The following is a 16,071-nucleotide window of genomic DNA, read 5'->3' on the forward strand; positions in this document are numbered from 1 at the left end:
ACAGAATGACTGTGTGAAACCCCCAGTGAGTGCAGTAAACCAAAACCTGATTTGCTATGAAACAGGCTACTTGTTGATATAGGATGATCGTATTGAGAAAGGATTGTATGTTTTTGGGTATCCTACAGCCACTGCAACACACCTAGGCAACAAACAGGACTCTATAAATGTATAACAAAGTGTGATAGTAAATTAGAGTGTAAAATTTTGTTTATTAAAAATATTACAAACATGCAACATAAGAAAAACATATTTACATATATACAGAATACATAAACAATATATAAACAAAGAAAAAGGAGCTTACTTCAGCATAAAAAAAGCTTTTTGCCAGAAAATATAAACAGAACCAAATATACGAACCAATATACCTGTTATTATTATTATAATGCACAACAAAGCCCTAACCTCCACCTAAACACACCCTCAGGCTAAGAAATAATTACAGTTATCCCATGCATGCAGCCTTTTTCTAAAAATCCAATCTTATAAAAATCTAGGGGATGTGAAAGGACAGAAGAAAGCTGCACACCCAGAGGCTGACAGACAGCAGCCATGGGGACCTGACATTTCTTCACGCCTTAGTCCAGGCCCCCAGCCACCACCTGTCCTTCTCAAGACCCCGAATCTTCCCAAACTCACCCTTCGACAGGAACAACTTTTTTCTGAGTGGAAAACTGACATCGTGAATTCCAATTGAAGTAACAGACTACTAAGCTAACTAGAAAAAGTGTCTCAAATCAAAATCCCGATGCATCTCAAACGACCCGTGTGACCACTATGCATAACTCAAGCGGGAAAGGAAAGGGATGCCCAGAGCCCCACCCACCTGCTTATAGACTTCTATATTCAAGGGGCACTGAAGCAAGAAATGGTCCATCGTCCCCTCCACACCGCCACACTCCACCCTTGGGCAACCACGGTTCTCCACAGAGCGATGCTTCAAGTTGCCCTCCACATAGAGTCTGAAACAGAACAAGAGCTAGGCCAAATCCAAAAACTTCAAAGGGATTCTCTCCAGATTAATCAAGCGCAGACCCTCCCTCATAACAGGACCTGGGCAATCCCTCAAGGCCAGTGGCTCACTAAAGGCAGATTCAACAACCCTACTCTCCAGGGCCTTCCTAGGAAGAGACTTAATTTCCTCTGCCGTCACTTGCTACTGACGAAGCAATTTCAGGCACAGGGCAACATAAGCCAGCAGCTTACCATGTTTTCATTGGTCCGTCATTCTCTCAGCTTCCCAGAAAAAGCCTAAACCAGGACTTAAAAATACCAACCTACCCAGGCGGTTCCTCTGCCAGCATGTTACCAAAATGATGTTTCAAAAATATTAGAGAAAAAAATACCACCGGGTTGACCATACCTAGGCCACCCATCCTCCTGGGAAGGTAAGTTACATACCTATGAGATTCAGTTTGTTCCCCCATAAAAGCTGGAAAATCAGGTTAATCCTTTCCCTGTAAGAGAGTTTCCAATTTTTCCAGCTGGCAACCTTGACATCGGCATCTTGTAGCCTGCTTTCCTAATTTATAAGGCCGTAATCGCCGGGACCAAATTTGATGCCCAAAACTTTAATTTCCTGCCGGGCCTCTAAGAAGGTGTCCGGAAGCTCGAAGATATCGCCTTCCTCTCCCATCCAGAAAAGTTACTCAGATAACAGATAAGTCTCAGATAACAGATAAGTCATCAGTATAGGCCATAACCCTCAAAGGAGGCTCACCAGGAATGCCCAAAGGCACTCCGCACAACGGTCCACTCTCTAACCTCTCTAACCTCAACTGCAGTGATGTCCTCTGTCAAAGAACTGCCATTTCCCAGTCCTGGAAAAGAATCCAGAAAACCTGACATGCCTGCCCAATCAAGGTCCCTCCTGCCCCAGAGGTCAGCATAATATGACCTGGCGGTTTCCCAGACTTGGACTTGGTCAAGGAACTTATACTGTCAACCAGGCCTACAACTGACTTAACTGCTCTACCTTGTTTGCAATTCTGGTATGGGTCGGGTGATATTTCCCATAATCCCTTTCCAGAACCAAATCAGGCATGCCTGTCATATTGACAGTCCCTGAGCAAGAGTTTCACTTCAGAGATCCTCTCCGGATCCTCATTATTTGATACAAGCCTTTCAAGCTTCCTCCGCAAATGCTGGTAGGTTACACACTTATCAAGCTGTTTCTTTCTTCCTATGGCCTTGAAAAATGTAACGATCCTTTGTTTTCTAAGCTCCCAGCACTCTGACTTCTGCTAAAGACCATGATCGATACCTGTGCCTGAAAAAAATCCTCAAAGAATTGACTCACCTTCTCATCATCCAGGAGTGCCAAATTGAGCTTCCATGTACCCCTCTCCTCAGCACTGCCCATTACGTACTCCTGAGTCCTGTACTCTGTGTGCTTCCCTTTTCTGAACCTTGTGCCTTTTGCAGTACACAGTTCTGAGCCTCGATCACACCCACTATTTGGAAACCATGTAATTTTCATCTCTGAGGAAGGCGTAGAGTTGTGAGCATGGTTGGGGCGGGGAGTTGGCCAGGGAGGGTGAGTTCCAGGACCCAGCATTTTCTGAGAAAAAAAGCCCTGTATAGCTGTAACTGTTTTTTAACATATAAGTGGTATCTAGTTCACCTTTCAGGGGCCGACACAACTGGAATTCATGAAAGGAATAATTTTACGGACCTGTGTCTGTTCTTAGCCTGTCTATGTGTCTTTATATTGTATAAAGCAAAGGTTTCCACTGACATCTCATTTTTGTATAAATGTGTCGTTTGTGTCTGTATTATGTGCAAAAGGTGAAGGGACTTAAATGTGTCATTTGACCTTTTCTATTTTGTTATGAAAACATAACGATCGAAGTATACTCATATATTGTATAAATCATAAATTCTTTTCATCAGAAACCCAATCATGCAACTACAAAGCACTAAATGTCTCTGAAAAGATTACATCCAAGTGTAATATTAATTTCAGACGTGGCGGACTTCGGAAACGAGAAGCCAACAACGCTAAAACATTTTTTACACTAATAATATGTTAGTGCCGAAGTATATTACATTATTAAATACAATTAGTAATGAATCTGGATTGTTTAGATCTGGAACCACAATAAAATATGAGTTGCAACATTTTATGGTCAAATAAAATTTGATTGAAAAATTTTAACATTAGCAATTCTATAGCTTGAATTGTTTTCACGTCAAAGCCTTGAAATTCGAATCTCTAATCTGTTATTATAGCTGTCATAATATTCTCATTAATTGAAAGGCTTGCTGAATAAATTGGCTGTTTTCCCTCACACACGAGAGGAATTGTTATAGTTAGCTGCTGGTACCAGATGTCTTACCTTCTCTAGGGCCAATTTACTGTAAAACAGCTGGAAAAATGGAAGTGTTTGTGTTGCCTCTAGCAACCACTCAGATGGCAGTTGTTTAGTGTACAAACAGAGAGCTTGTCTGACCCTATCCGAGCTTTGCAGCGGTATTTTGGGTGGAAAGAGAAAGGTTCTGCCAACTTAGCTTAGACTGTCACTTCAGATGAAAACTGTTGCCAAAGTCCAAAATAAATGTACTCTAATAAAAAGTTCAAGCAAAGTCCTTGTACATTACCAGCGCGTTTTTGGGCTCCATGGTGTCTCCATAAATCAGGGCTTGATAAATAAACTATCAAAGGAATGCACATTGTGTACTGGATTCACAGGGTCATTAATAAAGCAGCTTTTAGGCATCTGCAACAAATAGTGACTAAAGCAATCTAGCCTCTACCTCTTTCATAATGCAAGTAACTGAAGGCATTGCTACTTTCCTGGCATCAATTTTCTTATTAAGTTACCAACACTGAAACTAAAGGCAGATTGGGAGTTTTAAATTCACTGACTGCATATTTACTAGATTAGCAACTCACAAAATATTTTAGCTTTAGCATAAGCATGCAAGCCATGCAACCAGCAACTTTTAAAATAATTTGTCAATGGCAGTCCCCATATTGAGACAAGTGCACCTTAAAGGGATTTGTAGTTCATATACTGTATATTGTGTGTGTGTATATTTTATATATATATATATATATACTGCTCAAAAAAATTGTAATCAGAGTGTAGCATCAAGTCAATTAAACTCCTTGGATATTGATCTGGTTAGCTAGGTAGCAGAGGGGGGTTGGTAATCAGTTTCAGCTGATTTGGTGGTAATGAAATTAACAACAGGTGCACTGGATGGGAACCAAGAGGCAAAACAGGAAAGTTTTTACAGGTAGATTCAACTGAGAATGTTTTCCCTACTCATATTTTCTGACTGTTTTTCACTAGTTTTGCATTTGGCTAGGGTAAGTGTCATTACTGGTAGCATGAGGTGATACCTGGACCCTATATAGGTTGCATAGTCAGTCCAACTCCTCCAGGATGGCACATCAATACCTGCCATTGCCAGAAGGTTTGCTGTTTCTTCCAGCAAAGTCTCAAGAGCATGCAGGAAATTCCACCAGAGAGGCAATTACTCTAGGAGAGCTGGACAGGGCCGTGGAAGGTCCTTAACCCATCACCAGGACCAGTATCTGCTCCTTTGTGCAGGGAGAAATGGGATGAGCATTGCCACAGCCCTACAAAATGACCTCCAGCAGGCCACTGGTGTGAATGTTTCTGACAAAACAATCAGAAAAAACAGACTTCCTCTAGTGGGCCCTGTGCTCACTGCCCGTCACCATGGAGCTTGTTTGCTATTGAACACCAGAATTGGCAGGTCCACCTCTGGTGCCCTGTGCTTTTTACAGATGAGAGCAGGTTCACCCTAAGCACATGTGACAGCTGTGAAAGGGTCTTGAGAAGCCATGGAGAACGTTATACTGCCTGTAACATCGTTCAGCATGACCAGTTTAGTAGTGGGTCAGTAATGCTCTGAGGAGGCATATCCATGGAGGGACACACAGACCTCTACAGGCCAGACAATGGCACCCTGACTGCCATTAGGTATCAGGATGAAATCCTTGGACCCATTGTCAGACCCTATGCTGGTGCAGTGGGTCCTGGGTTCCTCCTGGTGCATGACAATGCCCAGGCTCATGTGGCAAGAGCATTCAGTCAGTTCCTGGAAGATAAGGAAATTGATACCATTGAATGGCCCCCACGCTCGCCTGACCTAAATCCAATAGAATACTTCTGGGGCATTATGTTTCAGTCCATCCGACGCCACCAAGTTGCACCTCAGGCTATTCAGGAGCTCAGTGATGCCCTGGTCCAGATCTGGGAGGGAATACCCCAGGACACCAGCGGTCGCCTCATTAGGAGCATGCCGTGATGCTGTCAGGCATGCATACAAGCATGTGGGGGCCATACAAACTACTGAGTATCATTTTGAGTTGCTGCAATTTTAATTTTAGCAAAATATACACATACACACATACAGGTGTGATAGGAGCGGAACCCCATCCCTGCAAATAATTTCATTAGCGCAGGGATGGGGTTCCGCTACTTTCACACCTATATGTGTGTATGTGTATACATACATATATGTGTGTGTGTGTATATATACCCCTACACAGAAGTTAAGATGTCATGCCTGCCTCCAAAGACGTCCACAAAAAAGCCCAATAAACGCCTGAAACAAAAACGCCCAGGTGTGAAAGTAGCGGAGCCCCATCCCTGCTCTACTGCAATTCTAAGACAAATGATCTTTTTTCTCTGGCGGTCACCCTGACATGGAAGAGTTTGGTCACCCTGGCATAGCAGTCAGAGTCAGTTCACTTTAAACTACACTACGGTCACCCTGACACTTAACACTTTCCCTACAGAAGCTAGATTATTGAATCTAACTATAGTGGTATATAGTACCCTAACTACACTAGATATCCCTTTCCTCACACTAATAATTGCTAAATGACACTTTTGCAGCAGGAGTAACAGAACTGCTTCCACTCTCTTCCACAGCCCCTGTATTACAGTGCTAGAGATTTGGCGGGGCTATGTGCTATACTGGGGGGCGTATTCACTACTGATTGGCCTCTGGACCCCCTAGTCACTCCAATCACATTCCTAGCATCCTCCTGCCCCCTCAATTGGCTTTTACTGATGTTTCTGGTCCAATCACGGGCTTTTAAAGCCCAGTTCCTGTCCCATTGCATTTTGGTCGGTTCTGGTTGCCGAATTCCAAACTTTTTCCGCAAAAAAGTTCCGAATTCGGTCGAATTTTGAACAGTCAATGTTCGGGTTGAACCGATGGTCGACCCAAACCGTTTGATCATCCCTACTGATCAGCTCACTCGTAATCCATTGACACTTCCTCCAGCTTTCTAACTAAAAGCCTGTATAGAGGACAGAGGTATGGGCAAAAAAACTGGAGGGAGAGTGTGCCTGAGCCTGACTTGCACCCACAATCCTGTGGGGAAAAAAATGCACTTTTTTGCAATTCATGTGCATTTATAATTTTTTTTCCTAAAGGTGAACTTAGCCTTTAAGACAATCATTTCACTTTAATATGCTGCCAATGTACCACAGTGCACCTAAAACTGAACATAGCATTTTTCTCAACATGCTGCAACCCAAAGATAAGTTCTGTCTCTGTGTTGTGATGCACTGCAACATTTAAATTAAATAATTCATGCGATTTAAAGCCAGCCCATGAAAACTGACACAAAACCCTTGTGCCTTTAATTTAAATCTCGGTTGTGAACGGTTTGTTCACAACATTGTTGTGCAGAAGTGCACAACCAAATTCAGGGTGCTATGCATTTTCCTTCATTCAGAATTGGCCCCAACAGATCTCCATAACACAACAGCAATACAATGTAGGGGTGCAAAAAAATGGAAAAACAGGAACAATTTTTCTCACACTGGGGGACATTTCCAAAGGAAAGTCTGCAATAACAATGTGAGCTGTAAAGCATAATCATTTGCGATGTGGCACCTGTGTTATCACAATACAAGTGGGTTTGAGGCTATGTTTACACTGATCTGACATGAAAGTCGTACGACTTCTGATCCGACTTAGCGACCCTGTGACTTCATGCCCGACTTTCATGCGACTTCAATTAACAGGATCTGACTTTGATCCGACCATACCATGTTCTTTGAGTCTAGTATGAATTTTAAGGGGGTGACCCCATACCAAAATTTAAAAAAAAACAGCGCCCCCCCCCCTAAATCCATACCAGACCCTTATCCCAGCATGCAGCCCGGCAGGTCGGAAAGGGGGGGGGGACACCCGAGCGCCCCCCCAGACCATACCAGGCCACATGCCCTCAACAGCTGGGGTGGGTGTTTTGAGGCAGGGGGGGCTCTGCACCCCTGAGCCCAAAGCACCTTGTTCCCTTGTTGACATGGGGACAAGAACCTCTTCCTGACAACCCAGAGCGGTGGTTGAGGGGCTCTGTGGGTAGGAGGCTTATCGAAAACTGGAATCCCTTTTTAACAAGGGGGCCCCCAGATCCTGCCCCCCCCATGTGAATCAGTATGGGCTACATTGTACCCCTACCCATTCACCCCTTAAAGAGGTTGTAAACTCACCTTAAAGTCTTTAACCTATAGGTAAGCCTATATTAAGGCTTACCTATAGGTGCTATAAATATCTCCTAAACTTGCACCGTTTAGGAGATATTTATATTGCATGCAGCCGATGACGTCATCGGCGCATACGCTCTGAAGGAACGGCCACCCGTGCCGTTCCTTCAGAGCCCTATGACGTGAACGGCGGCTCCCGCACGCATGCGCAGGAGTGATGTAACCGTGCCCCCGGCCAATCAGATGGCCGGAGGATGCGAACGAGGAAGCAGGACGGCCGGACATGTTGGCCGCCCTGTCGCTGAGCGGGCGGCACTGCGGGGGTTTCGTTTTAAGGTAAGTATTTCATAATGAGCTAGTATGCAATGCATACTAGCTCATTATGTGTCTGTCTTTACAGGTTTTTTTTCTCATTTTTTTTAATGAGGGTTTACTTCCGCTTTTTAAAATGGAGTGTAGTGTAAATAAAAACAAGAGACAAGTCCTTTATTAAAAGTGAAGAATGTCCCCCCTCGTAGCTCCAATGTGTCTTCTCTCTCCAGTTCCACCACCGATGTGTTCTGCCTCCGATCTTCTCCTTCCTGGTGCTGTGTTCTTGCTCCGGTCTTCTCCCTCCGGTGTTGTCTTCTCTTCTGTTGTCTTCTCTGCTGCTGCTTTCTTCTTCGCCGCTGACCTGGTCCTCCTTCCGACACTGGCTCCCACTTTTGTGTGATCTCTGATGTCTGCCTGTTCTTATATAGTCATGGGGTATGGTCATCCGTTGACATCACCATGAGACTCCACCCCTCCGCCTCTTGTGGCCTCACAGATATAACTGAATGACTGGAGCAAGACTGAATATAGTATAAGTCTGTATATTGTAATCTGGACACTGAGACTCCGCAGAAACATGCTACTTTATATATTTAATAAAGCGCTGCTTTTATTTTCAATAAATACCCTTTAATAAATAACCTTCAGAACGCATTATGAGAAGTAAATATGAATATAATTATTATGTTAAAGCTTCTCTATGGTCAAAATGTAAAATCATATACAGTTTTAATATTAATATTGTGTTTTATTTGTTTCTAGTCTATTCCTATTAGTCTGAACAATCTTGAAGTTTGTAATTTACTTTGTAAAGATCCTTACACATTTACTACCCTGACTTCTGTGACACGTAGTTACTATGCCCACTTGATAGGCACTGCTGTGTCACAGAATTCACAAAGCCTGCCTTCTGGACTACAGAGGTGCTAAAAGGTGGAGTTTCAGGAGGCGGAGTCAGTACAGGAATCACTGCTTGCAGGCATCAAGGTACCATGGGAAATATAGTCATAGCAGGAAATCCGGGAAGCTGTGAGAAGGGACGGCTAGCAGACAGGCAGCACTGATAACATGAAAGGAGATTTTTCAACTAAGATTTCATTGGATTGTCAATACTATTGTTTGATTTGCTATTACAATGCAATCCTAATGTTATAAAATGAAGGTGTATGCTGTGACCATAGTTTTCTTTAGGTTCCTATGATCTGTAAGACCCACATTAGCCAATTGTACAGGAACTCCGTTCTAAAAGTTATTTAGTCCCAAACGTCACAAGAACATTTCTGCTGACATACAGTTACATCATTAGGAACAAACACCATACAGGCTCATAAAATATCTTTAGCAGGCAGCTGCAGAATTTCTTTTTTAACCTTAATAATAAAACAGTAATTCAGTATTGATGTGACACATCTCCTTTTTGTTTTCCCAACAGTTCCCCCTGATGATCCGGTAATAATTGGTGGTCCGATAATAAGCCTACGTGCCGGAGACCCGCTGAATTTAACCTGTCATGCGGACAACGCCAAACCAGCAGCGACCATAATCTGGATGAAGGATGGCGATGTGCTGAACGGGGCCACATACTCCAAGGTCAGCAATTTCACAAGCTGTGCGTTGAAGTTTTTCTGCTGCTGCTGAGAGGGGCGCTCTGCTCAGCACATCAGCGCAGGGGTAGGGGGAGCTGCCGCTGCTCCCATTCTCCTCATCTCTGTTATATCTTCATTATCCAGGAATTTAGGGGAAGTGATTTTCTCAGGGGTAAAGCTCTGGAATTCAAGGCAGCTTTATGTGATCAGTAGAAGTATATCTGAACATTTTGTTCTGTCAGACTGTGCACTGATTTAGATCTTGTTCTCTTTTTGGATTAAACTGAACCTGTCTCTAGAGCATAACCTAACATTAGAATCAAAATCAGATGGTATAATGTGACGATAGATACCTCTACATGTCAAAATTGTGCTTCAATATACCCCTCAGCACAAAAACAAAACAAAATAAACTGGCATTACCCTAAATGCCCCATTGAGGGTTGCCATTAGAAATCCTGGGGCTACCTGACAGGGCCCTGTACAGTCCACCAGACAGGCCAATCTCCACCCCCATTGCCAGGGCCGCTGATAGGGGAGGACCACCGGTCCTCTTGTAGGGGGCCCGAGCACACAGGGGGGCCTACACATGGAGGTTGATTAGTGATTAGTGATGGACCACAATTGCAGAACTCTTCCTCTAACAGCTGGTCTTCCCGCCTCTCCCTGCTGCCAGCTTTTATCTGCTGAGAAAGAGACAGTTGTAGCTCACTAATCCCCCTCCCCATGTTGCCCCCCTCCCAGCTTTGGATCTAATGTTAGCTCTGCTCCTAAGTTTGTTATCTATCTAACTTTAGTTTCTCTGCCTCTGTCTCTCTGTCTCTCTGATCCTGGAGCTCCAACTGCCCAGCCTGTATATTTTTTTTCATCTCATCTTCATTTTTATTTATTAACTCAGTTTTGTCTTTTAGATTTAGCAGGAATTATGTGAGTTATGTTGTATTTGTTTCTGCTAATATTAATTAAATTGTATTTTTTAGTGTAATATAGCTTTAATGTTTTCATGGGGGGGGGGGGGTCTGTCAGGTAGCCGTACGGGGCCCCGCAATTTCTATCAGCAGCCCTGCCCATAGCTATATGGTCACAGGGATCAGCTAAGAGTGAAAGTGTTAAACTGTTGAGCTATTGATTGAACTTACCTTTTTGTATTTAACGCAGCGGGAAGAAAGTTACCAGGAACATTCCATACAGAGAAAGGATATGCTGGGATGTGAATGCTTCATCACATTCTGAGCTCTTTTTTTACTGCATGCTCCTGATCCAGCAAATTATTGCCTGTCATTATTAGGGTAGAATTATGACTTCCACTCCCAGACTCATCGTGCCTCCAATCCAAATCTGGGCACCCCTGCTGACACAAGCCTGGTACAGGAGCACTGCCTGTACCCCCATCAGCAACGCTGCCTGCATCTCACATTGCAAGGTGGGAACCAAAATAACCTATAGAGAGGCAACCACATGACAGGGCTTTCTTTGCCTTGACATGCACATGGGTTAGTTGCCCTAAGACAAGGTTCAGGGCAAGTGAAAATGGTTATTTTAATAACCTGTTTATTTGTTTCTGATGTATTTTTCATACCACAAAAAAAAAAAAAAAAAAAAAATGCACATACCTACATATAATAAAGGAAACAAAGCCATATCTGGGCCAAACATAATATCAAAAGGGTGAAAGATAACACATAAACTAACACAGTGTACTAAATGCACTGCCTTGTAGGGGATGACTCCAACCCAAATGTTTCTTTTCTGGGGAGGGGTATACTCACAGTGAGCAGCACTGGATCTCTCTTGTAGTTTTCTACAGACAGTTTTCTATTATACAAGAATCAAAGCAAGGTTATTGCAGTAACATGATTGTGGTTATAAGGAAGAGATAATAAAATCGTTTCTGTCTATGACAATTTTATTGGTTGTTTGTAGTCAATTAAGGACCACCACATTTCAGGCGTTACAAAATACTCCATCATCAGGGCTTGAAATGCAGAAAAAGTTTTGATTTGGATGGGGGTGGATGTTTTTATGGGAAACAATTTGTGCAAATTCAAAGTCAAGCCAGTGACTGGATACATTGGCACAATGTTTTTTTCTGTTAATCACATCCATCACCATCCAGATTGTACCTGCATTATAAGTCCTGATAAAAGGGGGGTCTTTTAAATCCCCTGGAAAGCATTTATCTTTTTTTTTTCATTTTTTAATGCAAACAACAAATAATTTGATATGTATATAAATTATTTCTCTGGCACTTCCTTAGGCTTTACCTTATTGTTTTTGCTGTCTGAATTTACTATTTGAGATCTTAACTTTACTTCCTGTTCTTGTGACACAGCAGGAAGAGAGCTAAAGTGTGGCTAAATTGTGACTTTGAGATACATCACTAAGACAGATGTTCCCGCTGGGAGATTTTCCCTCACCTGCTGTTCTTGTGACAGATGTCAACAGTTGAAATTCTTCTCACTTTCAGACCTTTTTTGTCTCACTTTCTGACAACCCATCAGTGATACAGAAAGCAATAAGAAATTGATAAATGTTCTAAACTTCCCCTGCTCTGTTTTAAACTAGAAAAACTATAAACTTAAAAAAAAAAAAAAAAAAAGTTGCAAAATCGAGTTAATCTTGTACTAAATTGTTATTTAATATGAACCTGTCAGATCCTAAACATTGTCTACACTAATGGTATTGTTGAAATACAACAACCCATGGTCCTAGAAACAACCTGTGTTAGTCTTCAAGTCATTTAAGGATGAACTCCGGTTACAAACACTTTTATTCAACTATACAGTATGCTTAGTAACCTCAATGGATATAAATCTACTTTGTGTGGATCAAAGGACTTTACAAATGTAGATACTACCTTGTAAATGTAGTAGTGATACCATCGCTGGGCTGTACATAGCCTGTGCAGCCTGTGGTACGGGCCCAGCAGCACCACAGGCTGCCTATAGAAAATGGCAGGAGGGGGCGGAGTCAAGACCAGTCACCCTAAACTAAAAGAGGGAGCAGCAGTGACTGATCTTTATTACAGGAAGCTCCTGCACAGAGGACGTTTCACACTGGAGTATTTCACAGATCTGGAAGAAATACAAAAAGGATAGCAAGTATCAAGTAAGAATATACACACTTTTAGACAATATTTTCTTAACCCAGAGTTTTCTTTTACTGTGCTCTTGTGGAGCCAAGGCTGTATACAGAGCTAGGTCAACATTAAAGCATATCTATGAAATACTGGGAATTTTGTCTTCCACTTTTTTAGTCATCTACTTTTTTGTCATCTAAGTAAGATGCCTGAGAGTTTAAGCTTTTATTTTTTCAGTGTTGATGATTTTACTATTGCTAGTGATCTAATCAATGTACATTTTTTTGGATTAACTATACAAAATGTAAAACCCAATACAAAATAATTTGAAAAAAAAAAAGAATATCCAAACCAATAAATTATATATTGCAGCTTACCAGATCTTAAATCAGCATTTCTCAACTAGGGTGCCACAACACCTTGGTGTGCCATCTTGGGCTGTCAGCGGTGCTGCGCTATGTCCAGTGTTTTCACACAGGGTTACGCATTTCTACGGTGCATGTGGGCCAGCTTCCATGGTCAAAGAAATGCATGACACTGAACCAAAGCGAGCAGCATTCATACCAGCACCAGGATTTAGAAGGGGAAGGAATATTGACTCTGTTTAGACATTAAAAGGATTAGGTGGGGGGTGGGAGGCTCAGGATTTTGACGTGAAAGAGGCAGGGAGGACTGAGGACTCTGATGTAAATTTGAGGAGGAAAAGTGAGGACGACGTGAAAGTGGGGAAGGATTCTGATGTGAAAGAGGAAGAAGGATATTGAGGACTATGATATGAAAGAGGGTGCTTCTGACGGGGGGACAGCTCCTGTTTGAGAGTTTATTTTAGTACACAGAAGATTACAAGGATGCTGGATTTCTGACAGGATCAACAGGGTGGGGGGGGGGGGAAACTGAGGATTTTGATGTGAAAGAGGCAGGGAGGACTGAGGACTCTGATGTGAATTTGAGGAGGAAAAGTGAGGACGATGTGAAAGTGGGGAAGGATTCTGATGTGAAAGAGGAAGAAGGATACTGAGGACTATGATATGAAAGAGGGTGCTTCTGACGGGGGACAGATCCTGTTTGAGAGTTTATTTTAGTACACAGAAGATTACAAGGATGCTGGATTTCTGACAAGATCAACAGGGTTTTTTTACCAAAGAAAATTAAGCTGTTGCGCTGACTGGAACCAAACCGTCATTTAACGGGGCACAAAAAAAGGCCAGGAGAGTTGGGAACACCAGGTGAAGTGGATGCAGCTCCTCTCAGATTAAGTCTTGAGATCCTAATGCGCATATAAAAAGAAACACAAGAGGGCACCTCCATCTAGGTGAAGCGGATTATTTAAAAAAGTATAAAATATAATAATAATGCACTCACTAGATAAAAGATCAAGGCTTGTCATAAACCCATAAAGACCTCCAAACAGCACCTCTCTTGGCTAAATGATGACGGGAAGTGGAGGGGATGTGGCCACCCAGCTGAAAGAGGTGCTGTTTGGAGCTACAGCCATCTTGCCAATTCTGGAAGCTGCTTTTGCTTATGTTCCAGCTGGAAGCCTGACAGCTGTACTTTCATAAAAACTCTGCTTCAACTAGCCACATGCCTGCAGAGCTTTGCAGCCTCACAGTGATCCTTTGGAGGTCTATATGGGTTTATGACAAGCTTTGATCCCATTTTTATCTAGTGAGTACATTTTTATTGTCTTATATACTTTTTAATGAATCGCTACACCTAGATGGAGGCACCCTCTTTTGTTTGTTTGTTTTTTCAACAGGGTTTTTTTCCTGTATTTTTAAAAAATGTGCTTACCTTGAAAGGCAGAAAATTAAAAAAGGTGTTATATTTACCTGCTATGTGCAACGATAACTTATCCCCCTCTTCTGGAAGTCCCCTGCCAGCATTGTCTGCTTCTTCCTGCTACAGGTGCCTCCTTAGCGCATACCCCCTCCCCACAGGAGTTTGATGGACAGCAGCAGGAGCCTAAGACTCCCACTGTTTTTAGTGTCTCCTGTGAAACCATGAAGTGAGATAAGCGGTGCTGCATCCGGGACAGAACTGGATCGATGATAGGAGTCAGGTACTGTAAGTATTTAGGGAGGAGGGTGGGTATAAGAGTTAGTGGGGATTTTTCAGGTCTTAATGCAGGGAATGCAATAGGGTAAAAAACAGAATTTGACCTTAGAACCACTTTAATTGTCAGCTCAGCAAGTGTTTATTTGCTGGCTGCAGAGCGGGGTGCAAAGCAGTAAAACAGGCAGCTTTGGACAATATAGTTGGAGGCCTCTGGACCATGGGGAGTGGTGGATCATCCAAATCCAAGAATTCTTTAAATCTCAGATGTTGCTTAAATAGTTCAGGCATCTGCTAGTTATAAAATCTGGCGTAAACCTGGGCTAGAGTAAGACTGGTATTACGAATTACAATAAGAACATTTGATTAAAGTTTGTAGCACAGTTTAAAGTCACAGTCACTGCCTACTAGCAAATTGTTTTTGGCACAGTCAATTTAAGCTTAATGCCTATGGCAAACTGCTCTTCACTGCTCATTGGGACTGCAGAATATTTTTGCACTTTCTATTCAGCGAGGTCCTTTGTCTCACATGCTCCTTTCCAGCAACCAAATGGTAATCTTTGTGGGGAAAGCAAACCCTAAATGCCTTGTTTTCCAGCTGCTTCATCTTTCTGCCTTTTCCAACCTCTATTTTGTTACTCAAGCGGCTGTAGAATTTGCAGTAATATTTCCTTCTGTGTATTTGCTCCCAGCAAGCTGATTCCATAATCCCTGCGGCCAGAGCAAACAGGTAATTAAAAATGCCTGCTTAAAATGCAGTCCAAAGCTTTGCCTGTTCCTTCCTGGAACGCTCTGTGGCTCACTGTGCTCTATGGTGGCGCCATTGAACCAAGAGAATGGGAGGAAATTGAAAGCTTTTGCATGCATTTAGCATATCATTACGTTTCTCACATATCTATTGTGCCTGAAAAAATGCCACAATAGGAGAAAAGAAATGAATTCAGTTCCTCTGGAGAGGAAAAAGTAACATTCATAGGAATATTTCAATAACCCAGATTTAAATATTCAGACCTTTCATGGTTGTATGTGTAGGCACGCCACAATAGCATGGTATAATTTAGAAGAGAACATGACAGCGATGATGCAGGGGATTAGGAAGCTGCGGGGTTGCAAAGGGCTACAAGTATAACATAGACACTGTTACAGGTTATAAAGAACATACAGGACAAGTCAGCAGAAACAATGTCACCTCAAGGTGAAGAGTGAAGAGGTATTGGTGATCAGATTACCGGTGCTGTGACAGGGTGAGAGGTCTGCTGGGAACACAATCCACACAGCGGGTTCCTTGCTGACATTCTCTATCTTCTACTTTTGTCACTGGACTGTTCTTTAGGCATGCAGGTTTCAAGGAAAATTAGAAGCTCTTTTTAAATCTCTCTACTAAGCAAGATGCTAGGGTGCCCAGATTGCAATCACTTTCATGTCTTAGAACCGACTTTTAATGAAACAGGCACTGTTTCTTATGTTATAGTCAGGAAGGAAGACACGCGTTGCTCTGTATGTAACTTCTTTTATATTTCAAAACTTCTCTGAAGACTGTGGGGCCTAATTACAA

General features: G+C 42.5%; 1 protein-coding gene across 4 annotated transcripts in view; it reads left to right on the top strand.

Annotated features, from left to right (window-relative positions):
• KIRREL3 (kirre like nephrin family adhesion molecule 3) overlaps window positions 1-16,071 on the top strand; it is a 1,274,477-nt gene that overhangs the window by 950,983 nt on the left and 307,423 nt on the right. For all 4 annotated transcript variants that reach the window (XM_082273094.1, XM_082273096.1, XM_082273097.1 and 1 more), the window contains one exon: window positions 9,229-9,386. In XM_082273094.1, coding sequence (XP_082129220.1) covers window positions 9,229-9,386 — 158 coding nt within the window. The remainder of the gene's footprint in view (window positions 1-9,228; window positions 9,387-16,071) is intronic.

This window comes from Pelophylax lessonae (genome assembly GCF_965119305.1).
Source record: "Pelophylax lessonae genome assembly, chromosome: 12".
NCBI lineage: Eukaryota > Metazoa > Chordata > Amphibia > Anura > Ranidae > Pelophylax > Pelophylax lessonae.